At 42.8% G+C, this 12033-nt stretch overlaps 1 protein-coding gene across 3 annotated transcripts in view; it reads left to right on the top strand.

Annotated features, from left to right (window-relative positions):
- Heatr5a (HEAT repeat containing 5A) overlaps positions 1–12033 on the top strand; it is a 170199-nt gene that overhangs the window by 66003 nt on the left and 92163 nt on the right. For all 3 annotated transcript variants that reach the window (XM_045154098.1, XM_045154097.1, XM_045154099.1), the window contains 2 exons: positions 8969–9121; positions 11290–11389. In XM_045154098.1, the coding sequence (XP_045010033.1) occupies positions 8969–9121; positions 11290–11389 (253 nt within the window). The remainder of the gene's footprint in view (positions 1–8968; positions 9122–11289; positions 11390–12033) is intronic.

Here is a 12033-nt window from a genome sequence, read left to right as displayed (position 1 = left end):
GGGCATAGTTACACATTTAGCCAGATAGCAGCAGACGTGACACCCCTAGGGCTCATGACGACCCCTGTTTCTGGTTTTCAGTATCAGGGATGTATTCCCTCCCATGGAGTGGGCCTCCAGTTCAATTTGAGGGCAGTTGGTTTCCACCATGATAGACGTGCTACTATTGCACCCATTGACTCATTTGGCCTGGCTGGCCAAATATAAGGCTTACAATGTCCTCTGTTCAGTATCTTCACTGGTTATTTCTCTCTCTCCCATTGAACTGCATGCAGAATGGCTTCTTCCAGCTTTCTGTCAGCTGGTCTACATGGAGGAGGTTATCAGCTCAGTTCCAGCAGGATTTCTCAGTGGCCTTGCAGCCCAAGTATGTGGAGTCTTCAGCAATAGGGTCTTACCATCTATTCCTGGTGGGAAACCAAGGGCCTCAGGAATGGCCTGTAATGTTTTGGGGACATCAGGGACTCCATGGCTAACAACTCATTGGAAGGTAGAGAATGACTTTTTATTACTGTTTATTTTTTTGAGAGAGAGGGAGAGAAAGAAGCAGAGAGAATGGGCATGCCAGGGCTTGTAGCTACTAGGAACAAACTCCAGAGCATGTGCTCCCTTATGCACATGTGCAGCGTTGCATGCTTGCATCATTGTGCATTTGGCTACGTGGGACTTAGAGATTCAAACGTAGAGTTCTTAGGCTCTGTAGGCAAACACCTTAACCGCTAAGCCATCTCTGCGGCCTGAGAATGACTTTCTAAAAATGTCTTCATTTATCTGTTTGCAAGAGAGAGAAAGCATTGGTGCCCCAAGGCCTCGTGATGCTGCAAATTAACTCCAGATACATGCACCACTTTGTACATCCAGCTTTGTGTGAGTACTGGGGAATTGAACCCAGGCCTCAGGCTTTGTAATCAAGTGACTAAGTGCTGAGCCACCTCTTGAGAGTGAGAATTTAGTTATTTTATTTTTAGGGAGTTGGAGAGAGAGAGAGACAGAGAATTGGCGCAGTGGGGCCTCAACCACTGCAGTTGAACTCCAGATGCTTGTGCCAGCTAGTGGGCACCTGGCCCTTGCCTCACCTTTGTGCTTCTGTCTTCCATGGGATCTGGAGAGTCGAGCATGGTTCCTTAGGCTTTGCAGGCAAGCGCTTTAACCGCTAAGCATTTTCTCCAGCCTGAGAATTAACTTTTTGATAAATGTTTAATTACTGTGCTTTGAAGTCTTTATTCCATGGATTATTCCTCCCCTTACTTTTGGAATATATTAAAATTCTAGAACTTGTGACATATCTCAGTGTTAGAGTGCTTGCCTAGCATACATGAGATCCTAAACTGAGTCTACAAAAATAAAATGTAGCCAGGAGTGGTGGTATGTTCCTTTAATCCCAGCACTAGGGAGGCAGAGGTAGGAGGACTGCCATGAGTTTGAGGCTAGTCTGAGGCCACATAGTTAATTTCAGGTCAGCCTGGGCTAGAGGGAGACCCTACCTCGAAAAGCCAAAAAAATAAATAAATAATTAAAATTAAAATTAAAGCTAGGCAGCTTTCTTTTCTGGGGGGAGGCAGCTTTCAAAGATGAGTGAAATGTTTTGGTTTTGATTTTCTCTCTTCATTTTGTGAATAAAATGGGCCTTTGTTTGTTTGTTTGTTTTGTTTTGTTTTTTGAAGTAGGGTCTCACTGTAGTCCAGGCTGACCTGGAATTCACTATGTAGTCTCAGGGTGGCCTCTAATTCTCGGTGATCCTCCTACTTCTGCCTCCCAAGTGCTGGGATTAAAAGCATGCACCACTACGCCCGGCAAGCCAAATATTTTATTTGTTTATCTCTTCTTGCATTTGAAGAACTCTCTAGTGACATGCTTGGCCTACGGATCTTTTCCATACTCCTGAATGCCAACACAGCTCCTCCCAACCACTTGACATGATTCCACTGTCAGTCCATTTTGCAGGGATCTACCCAGTCCCCCAGTATTTTGTCATCACCCTTACTTACATTGGTTTGTTGCTCAGCAAGAGGGCTTTCGCTGTAGATGGGCATGGCTTATCTGAGGCGTTGCATATTTCACATGTGAGGCCCTTGTGAATAAAAGTGCTCTTCAGCATCTCTTGTGAAGCAGTACAACGTCCATTACACCTGCAGCAGAATGCCTTCTTCAGCCCTAGCTGTGGGTTACAGGTGATGCCGAATCTTGAACACAGCCTAGCTTCTGCCGCCTCGTGCCAGCAGCAGCAGACGCTGTTTCTCAGTCTCACTGTAAACTGGAGTCATCACTCTTTTAGATCTTAAGCTTTGCTCAGTGGAAGCACCTTCAAGATGATTCTTTCGTCCTCTTAACACAAATCTAACGTTCTTTGCCTTTGCTGTCACGTTTTGGTGTTATATTCACATCTCCTTCTACTAAGTTTGGCAAGGGGCCTATGGAAAATAGTTTTGAGCCAAAAGCTGAGTATATTATTAATTTTTGCCTTACAATTTAATACCTCTTGTTTTTCAGCATTCTTTCACACACTGTAATTTTCTTCATCCCAATTAACAGAAACTTAAGTTAACTACCTTTAATCCGCTTTTTAAATATGAACTGCAATAGTTCTTAAACTTTCTTGTTAAAATTCAAAGTTATCTAAGACTAATAAAATAACTTGGATTTGCTTACAGGCATATCTAAGTTTTTCGTATCAGTGAATGGCTCATGAAGTATGTTTACTTTGCAATATACAGAATTATTATTAGTTGTAAAAAACTTGTCTTTCGTTTAACCTTGGAATTAATACTACCTCATTTTAAGTAAGATTTTTGTTTTTCAGTTTTTCTTTTATCTTTCAAGGTAGAGTCTTTTTCTAGCCCAGGCTGACCTAGGATTCATTATGTGGTCTCATGGTGACCTTGAACTCATGGTGATCTTCCTATCTCTGCCTCCTGAGTGGTGGGATTAAAGGCATGAACCACCATACCCAGGGACTTAGTTCTGTTGTTATTGTTTTTAATGTTTTGTTTTAATTATTTTTATTTATTTATTTGAAAGCAGAGACAGAGGGCCTCCAGCTATTGCAACAACAAATTCCAGATGCAGGCGCCACCTTGTGCTTCTGGCTTTACATGGGTACTAGAACTTGGGTCATTAGGCCTTGCAGGCAAGCACCTTAACCACTGAACCATCTCTCCAGCCCAACTCTGTTTTTTGAAAAGGGGCTGGAGAAGGTTTAGTGGTTAAAGATACTTGCTTACAAAGCCCATCAGCCCAGGTCCAATTTCCAATCTGTCCACATAAGCTAAATGCAAGAAGTGACACAAATATCTCACATTTGTTTGCAGCAGCAAGAAGACCTGGAGCACACAAAATATGCAAATAAATAAATTTGGGGGTAAGGGGAAGAGGGAATTTATTCAATGCTTTCAGATCCAGGGAAAATTTCATAATGGTGGAAGAAATTGACCCCTTTTACAGGTCCAAGCAGAGAGAAAAAAACAAACACAATCAAGCAGATTCTAGGAACGTCAGGCAGAACTCAGGCATTTTGCATGTTTTAGGCTGAAATTCCCCAAACATGCCTTTCTTAGGGTAGACCCTAGGATCAGCCATGCAGCTGAAGGTCTAAGTTACAAGCTTTAGTGAACTCTATTGAGGACATGCCTTCAAACTACCGCATACATATATTATTTATTGTGTGTGTGTGTGTGTGTGTGTGTGTGTATGTGTGTGTATGTATGTATACACACACACACACACATAAATTTTTTTCTCTCTTTTGGTTTTTCAAATTAGAGTCTTGCTGTAACCTAGTAGACCTGGAATTCACTTTGTAGTCTCAGGGTGGCCTTGAACTCACAGTGATCCTCCTACCTCTGCCTCACAAGTGCTGGGATTAAAGGGGTGTGCCACCACTCCTGACAAAAAAAATGAATTTTTTAAACACCACACTTTATTCAGATATCACAAAGATGAGGGGAAGGGAAAGGACTAAGTGCTGAAGAAGGAAAAATGAAGTAGATGGAAGGGCACCCATATAAACAAACATGGATCTTAGATTAAAAAAAAAAACCTGAAAAGGGATTTTTTTTTAAAGTGTACACTTTTAAAAAAATTAAAGATAGTAAAAAAATAAGTGTCCCAGGGCTGGAGAGATGGCTTAGTGGTTAAGTGCTTGCCTGAGAAGCCTAAGGACCCCGGTTTGAGGTTCTATTCCCCAGGACCCACGTAAGCCAGATGCACAAGGGGCGCACGCGTCTGGAGTTCAATTGCAGTGGCTGGAGGCTCTGGCGCTCCCATTCTGTATCTGCCTCTTTGTCTGTCTGTCACTGTCAAATAAATAAATAAAAATTAACAACAAAAAATGGTAAGTGTCCCTTCCCACCCTGGCATAGTTGCTGGGTGGAAGAGAGAAGTCTTAACCAGCATGAAGACTCAAAAGAGAATCAGTAATTTTTTTAAGGCACAGTAGCAAATATGTATGCAGTCTTTCTCAGTTTTCTTTTCCCCCTCGAGGTAGAGCGTCGTTCTAGACAGGGTGACCTAGTGCTCACTCTAGTAGTCTCAGGCTGGCCTCAGAGGTACAGTGGTCCTCCTACCTCTGTCTCCTGAGTGCTGAGATTAAAGGTGTGCACCTCCATGCCTGGATTCTTCTATTTTATTTTGGTGTGTAACTAAGTCTTGCACTAAGAATGATTGTGAATGAACACATATACTAGGCCCTAAGACACAAACCTCTTGTGACCACACAGTCATTACCTTCTCGTTCCCAGTCTTTTTCTACTTTTGTTTAAGTACTGCTTCCTTAGGAAAGTAGTGGCTAAACTGGGCATGGTGACACATGCCTTTAACCCCAGCACTCGAGAGGCAGAGGTAGGAGGATCTCTGTGAGTTCAAGGCCACTCTGAGAATATATAGTGAATTCCAAGTTCATTTCCCCAGTACCCACATAAGCCAGATGTACGTGGTGGTGCATGTGTCTGGAGTTCATTTTCAATGGCTAGAGGGCCTGGCATGCCCATTCCCTCTGTCTGCTTTTCTCTCTCTCTCAAATAAATAAAAATATCTTAAAAATAGAATATTTGGGGCTGGAAAAATGGTTTAGCAGTCAAAGTGCCTCCCTATGAAGCCTAAGAACCAGCTTAAGTACCCCAAGACCCATGTAAGCCAGATGCACAAGGTGGCACATGCATTTGTTTGTAGTGGCTAGAGGCCCTAGTGCTCTCATTCATATTCATATTCTCCCTCTCTCTCTCTCTCTCTCTCTCTCTCTCTTTCTCTCAAACAAATAAATAAAAATAAAATATTTTTTTAATAAGAAAGTAGGGGCATGGCAGGCATGGGGCAAAGGTAGGAGTATCGTTGTTAGTTCAAGGCCAGCATGAGACTGCAAAGTGAATTCCCGGCCAGCCTGGGCTAGAGTGAAACCCTACTTTGAAAGTGTCCCCACACACACAAAAAAAAGAGGGGCTAGAAAAATGGCTCAGTAGTTAAAGGTGTTTGCTTGCTTGCAGAGCCTGGTGGCCCAAGTTCAATTCCCCAGTTCCCATGTAATCTGGATACACAAAGTGGCAGGTGGCCCTGGTGCTCCCATTCTCTGCCCCCTACCTTCTGCAAATAATAAGTAAAATATTTTTTTAAAAAGTAGTGGCAGCAAGTGCCAGCTCTTCTTAAAAGCAGTTCAAAAGACACTGTCCCCTATTCAGTAAACTGTATGCATTAAAAATACTGACTTTCAGGGGCTGGATAGATGGCTTAGCTGTTAAGCGCTTGCCTGTGAAGCCTAAGGACCCCAGTTCAGTTCCCCAGGATCCACATAAGCCAGTTGCAGAAGGTGGCACGTGCATCTGGAGTTCGTTTGCAGTGGCTGGAGGCCCTGACATGCCCATTCTTTCTCTTTGTCAGTCTCTGTGACTATTTCTCCCTGGAAAATAAACACATTTTTAAAAATAATGACTTTTGGCTGGGCTTGGTGTTGCACGCCTTTAATCCCAGAACTTGGGAAGCTGAGGTAGGAGAATCCCTGTTAGTTTGAGGCCAACCTAGAGCTACAATGTGAGTTCCAGGTCATTCTGGGCTTGAGTGAGATCCAACCTCAAATAAAGGCGGGGAGGGCTGGAGAAATGGCTTAGCAGTTAAGGCACTTGCCTGCAAAGGCTAAGGACTCAAGTTTGATTTCCAGATCCCATGTAAACCAGACACACAAGGTTATGCAAGCATGCAAGCTCACACATATGTACAAGATGGTGCATGCATCAAAAGTTGGATTGTGGGGCTGGAGAGATTGCTTAGCGGTTAAGCACTTGCCTGTGACGTGTAAGGACCCTGGTTCAAGGCTCGATTCCCCAGGACTCACGTTAGCCAGATGCACAATGGGGCGCATGCGTCTGGAGTTTTTTTGTAGTGGCTGTAAGCCCTGGTGTGCCTAGTCTCTCTCTGTTTCTCTGTCTGCCTCTTCCTCTGTCACTCTCAAATAAATAAAAACAAATTTTTTTTCAAAAGTTGGATTGTGATGACTTGGAGGCCCTGGTTTGTCAATTCTCTCTCTCTCTCTCTCTCTCTCTCTCTCTCTCTCTCTCTCTCTCTCTCTCTCTCTCTCTCTCTCTCTCTCTCTCTCTCTCATAAAAAAATACAAAAAACTTACTGACTTTTAGTTGCTGTTTCATGTTGTTATTAAGCTTACCATTTCCTATAGAAATAAGCCAAGGTTTTGAATGATAATGCATTCAAAGTTGATATAAATGCCTATCATGAAGTGGGTAGAACAGGAATTAGCCTAGGCAAGTCTCTCCCCAAAGCCCAATGCAGTCCTGAAAAACATTGTTGCTGTACTGCATAAGAAAGACAGCAGGATATGGGGGTGGGGAAGGAGTGTATGTTTAAGAGAAAATTGTAAGGTAGACGCAGAATTTTAAGGATTAGGAAGCATTGATTTAGGTTTTATTTATGTATGGCTTAACTACTAGTAGAGAAAAGCAGTGGGTTTTGGTTTTTATTCTTCATCTTTGTTAGTTGTTGTTTTTTAAAATTCATAATATCATCACACAGTGCTTTTTATTACATCTGAATTTTGACCTGGAATAGGTTATCAGAAGTGTTAACCCTGCATTGGACATGGTAGGTAGGAAGATGGTTTGAGTTCAAGGCCAGCCTGGGCTAGAGTAAGTAAGTCTCTGCTTCAAAAACAAAAGCAAACCAGCTAGGAATATTGCTCAGTGGTAGAACACTTGCCTTGCATATGTTAAGCCATAGGTTCAAATCCCAGCTCCACCAAAAAAGAAAATCAAAATCCCAGGAAGTAGGAGTTAACATTGGGAAGCTAGGCATGGCAGCTTACACCTGTAATCTTAGCACATGGAAACAGAAGCTATGTAGTAGTAAAACTTGGTCTCAGACAAAAACGAAAAAAGAAAGGCATTAAACTTAATATTTGGAGGGCCGGGGAGATTGATTAGTGGTTAGGGAGCTTGCCTGTAAAGCCTAACAACCTGGATTCAATTCCCTAGTACCCATATACTGTCAGATGCACCAAGTGGGGCATGCATCTGGAGTTTATTTGAAGTGGTTGGAGGCCCTAGTATGCCCATGCTCTCTTTCTCTCTTTCTCCTCTCTGTCTCTATGTGTACAAAGAAATAAATAAAATATAAAATAAAAATATTAATATTTGGAGCCATATGTGTTGATGTACCTCTCTAATCCCTGCACATGGGAGGCTAAGGCAAGAGAATTACTAGCGACTTTGTCTCAAACAGATGACAGCAACAACAGAGGTGATAACTTTGGGGTCTGGGGTGCAGCTCAATGGTAGATCACATGTTTAGGTTGTATAAGACCATGGATTCAATCTCAGTACCCAAAATCTAAAAGGAAGTTGTAGCTGGGCATGGTGGCACATGCCTTTAATCCCAGCACTCGGGAGGCAGAGGTAAGAGGATCGCTGTAAGTTCAAGGCCACCTGAGTCTACATGGTGACTTCCAGGTCAGCCTGGGCTAGAATGAGACACTACCTTGAAAAACCAAAAAACATTAAATTAAATTAAATTAAATTAAATTAAAAGAAGTTGTTGGGCTGGACAGATGGCTTAGCGGTTAAGCGCTTGCCTGTGAAGCCTAAGGACCCCGGTTCTAGGCTCAGTTCCCCAGGTCCCACGTTAGCCAGATGCACAAGGGGGCGCACGCGTCTGGAGTTCGTTTGCAGAGGCTGGAAGCCCTGGCGCGCCCATTCTCTCTCTCTCCCTCTATCTGTCTTTCCCTCTGTGTCTGACACTCTCAAATAAATAAATAAGTAAAAATTTTTAAAAAAAGTTGTTGCTCTGAAGATTAGGGTTACGGTGTTATTTGTTACCATGGCAATTACACCTTCTGTTGTATTTAAATCACTTGTTTGTCAAGTACCTCAGACTTCATTCTATCATTTGGATCTGATAGCTGTTCTGACAAGTAGTGTGGGGTAGTACTGAATTGATTTTAGACATAGCAGTTGAATTTTAATGGGGACACTGTAAGTATTAGAAAAGTTGATACCAGGGCTGGAGGGATCGCTTAAGGTGTTTGCCTACAAAGCCAAAGGACCCAGGTTTGATTCCCCAGGACCCACATAAGCCAGATGCACAAGGTGGCACATGCTTCTGGAGTTTGTTTGCAGTGGCTGGAAGCTCTTTGTGCCCATTTTCCCTCTCTGCCTCTTTCTCTCCCTCTCTCAAATAAACAAAACTTAAAAATTGAAGAAGAGCTGACACCAGAGAGACGCTGTAAGTATTAACAGAGCTGACACCAGAGCCCAGGCTGTGTGTTGTTTGTTGCTTGTTTTCTCCATGTTCCTACACCTTCTGACAGAAACTCATTCCATAGTAGATTCATTTGAACCAGAAGATAAGTGGAGGCAAAATATTACAGTAATAAATAAAAACAGTTACATTACGAGAGAAATTCCTGTTTACCGGTGGAATTTTAAAGGCTCACTTCTTATATTCTTTGCCAAGTGACAAGCTGCATGAATTGCAGGTCCTGCGGTTGTCAGTCATCATCTTGCTCGAGTTCTGCTGTTGTGGAAGTGCGTCTTTCCAGTGTCCCCTAGTGACCTGGAGACAGAAAAAAGTCGAGGAGACTCATTTACGTGGCAAGTCACCCTGGAAGGCCGATCGGGGGCTCTCTGTGGTAGGTTGGCTGTAGTCTTCTCTTTGCCCCACACTGTGCACATGGTCTGTATGTTCATTCAGCGTAAGGGGCAGGGATCTTGCTGGTGGTTTTTGGAATAGAACGTAATTGTTCCATGGTAATAACTGAAGGGTATAGTAATAAACAAATGAGATTTCTAATCTCTCAGGCTAATCAATGCACATTTCATTAGATATAGTCCATTTTGAAACTTGCCAAGATTGACAAACAGAAAAAGAAAATTTAAGGTAAGGGAAATGGCCCATCTGGTAAGAGTGCATGCTGCGGGACGAGGACCTGAGTTTGATCCCTAGCACTCATGTAACGCTGGCCATGGTCACACACGCTTGTAACCCCAGCACTGAGTGAAGTGGAGAAAGGAAGATCATTAGGCTTCTGGTCAGCCAGTGTCACCAATAAACAGTGAGCTCCAGGTTCAGTGAGACACTGCCCCTGGGAACTAAGGCAGAAGGTCAATAGAGAACACCTCATGTTTTCCTCTGGCTTTTCCACATGGTACATTTACACACACCACAAATACTGTACACACCTCATGAGGCTGGGGAAGTGACTCAGTAAGTAAAATATTTACTACACAGGCACGAGGACCTGAGTTCAAATCCAAGCACCCTTGTAAAAGCAAGCTCCAGGTTCAGTTAATGACTTTGTCTCAAAAAATAAAGTGGAGGTAGGTGTGGTGGCATATGCCTTTAATCCCAGCATGTGGGAGACAGATGTAGGAGAAATGCTGTGAGTTCAAAGCCAGTCTGGGCTAAAATGAGACCCTACCTCGAAAAACCAAAATAAATAAAAAGGGGAAGATACCTAAATGTCAACGTTTTGTTGCTGTCCTGGGATTTTCCTCAGTTCTTGAATCAGACATAAACTAACTTAGACTTTCATGTCTAAGCAACATTGTGTGCTAATTTATTTATTCTCTTATATTAATCCTAGGATATTCTTTAAAAATATAATTAGGAGTAGAAAACACTATCTTCCTTTTTTTTTTTTTTTTTTTTTTTTTTAAGGCTCTAGCCCAGGCTTTCCTGGAATTCACTATGTAGTCTCAGGGTAGCCTTGAACTTACAGCGATCCTCCTACCTCTGCCTCCCGAGTGCTGGGACTAAAGGCATACGCCACCATATCTTGCTACAATCTTCCGTTTTATTACTAGAAGAATTTTAAGATTTTTTTTAAATTTTATTTATTTATTTGAGAGCGACAGACACAGAGAGAAAGACAGATAGAGGAAGAGAGAGAGAATGGGCGCGCCAGGGCTTCCAGCCTCTGCAAACGAACTCCAGACGCGTGCGCCCCCTTGTGCATCTGGCTAACGTGGAGCCTGGGGAACCAAGCCTTGAACCGGGGTCCTTAGGCTTCACAGGCAAGCGCTTAACCGCTAAGCCATCTCTCCAGCCTGAATTTCAAGATTTTTAGAAGATTTTTTAATATATATTTTTTATTTATTTGTTAGAGAGAATCAGAGAAAGAGAGAGAGAATGGTGCTCTGGGACTTCCACCTGCTATAAACAAACTCCAGATGCATGTGCCACTTTGTGCATCTGGCTTATGTGGATACTGGGGAATTGAACCCAGGTCACTAGGATTTGCAGGCAAGTGCCTTATGTGCTGAGCACCTCTCCAGCCCCACAAGATCTTTTTTAAGAAGCTATTTTATTTTTAATATTTTTAAAAAAAAAATTCATTTATTTTTATTTGAGAGACAGAAAGAGGCAGAGAGAGAATGGACACACCAAGGCCTTCAGCCACTGTAAACAAACTCCAGACACCTGCGCCGCCTTGTGCCTCTGGCTAGGAAATCCAACCTGGATCCTTTGGCTTCACAAGCAAACGCCTTAGCCACTTAGCTATCTCTCCAGCCCAAGATACTTTGTTTTTGACACTTTTTTTCTTAATAAAAATGTCAAGCCTTAGCCGAGCATGGTGGCACACATCTTTAATCCCAGCACTTGGGAGGCAAAGGTAGGAGGATCACCATGAGTTCAAGGCCACCTTGAGACTACATAGTGAATTCCAGGTCAGTCTGGGCTGCAGTGAATTCCTACCTTGAAAAAACAAAAAACAAAGGTCAAGCTTAGTCATAATTGAATGCCCTCTTTTTCATGTCTGGTTACACTGTCCTGACAGAAGTCTGTGCTCTCTTTTAGCTATTAAAAGCTTTGTTTCCCACTGCGGTGATCTCCTCACGGAGGAAGTAACCCAGCATCTTCTGCCACCACTTCCTTGTGCTGTGGATTTGCTAACTCAGTAAGATCAACCTTTACATTGATAAAAGTTTTGTAAGAGCAATTTGTTGTCCTCGGATAATGGCATATCCTTAAGTACATTAATAAGACTAGCTGCTGATTGGTTGTGGAGGAAATCGCTGCAGAACCCCCAGATTGACAGTTGGGCCTAAACTGTGGTTCTTCCTTAGGTGGTAATGCCTCACACCAGCTTTCCCAGGGTGACTTACAGTGATGTGTGCCTCAGCCTTCCCCTATCTGGGCTGATCCTGGCTTGTGGATGTGGCCCCAGCAATGGCTCACATGGCCCCAAAGTTTTTGAGCCTTCCTCATTCTGGATGGCATGACCACCATCAGAAAGGCAGGGATTGAATTTTCAGCACTTGCCTTTTAGAGGACATGTTGAAACTTAAACAAGATCCACTTTCATTTTCTTCTTTAATATGGAAAACAACATGTCCAACACTTTACTAAAAAACCTACATTGTCTTCAGTAGGTAGTCACACGTTATGTGCTCATGATCTGTCACATCTGAATGTACTTGTCTGTGTGCCATGTGCATGTTCAGTTTCTGTGCTTTTTCTTGTCCATTAGTGTTTGCCTATTCTATGCGAACACATCATCCCTATAGCAAGTTTTACTGTGAGAACAAGCTTTTTGACCTT

Source organism: Jaculus jaculus, chromosome 7 (genome assembly GCF_020740685.1).
Source record: "Jaculus jaculus isolate mJacJac1 chromosome 7, mJacJac1.mat.Y.cur, whole genome shotgun sequence".
NCBI classification, from domain to species: Eukaryota; Metazoa; Chordata; class Mammalia; order Rodentia; family Dipodidae; genus Jaculus; species Jaculus jaculus.
Note: the sequence above shows the minus strand (reverse complement) of the source record. Positions and strands in the feature narration are given on the sequence as shown.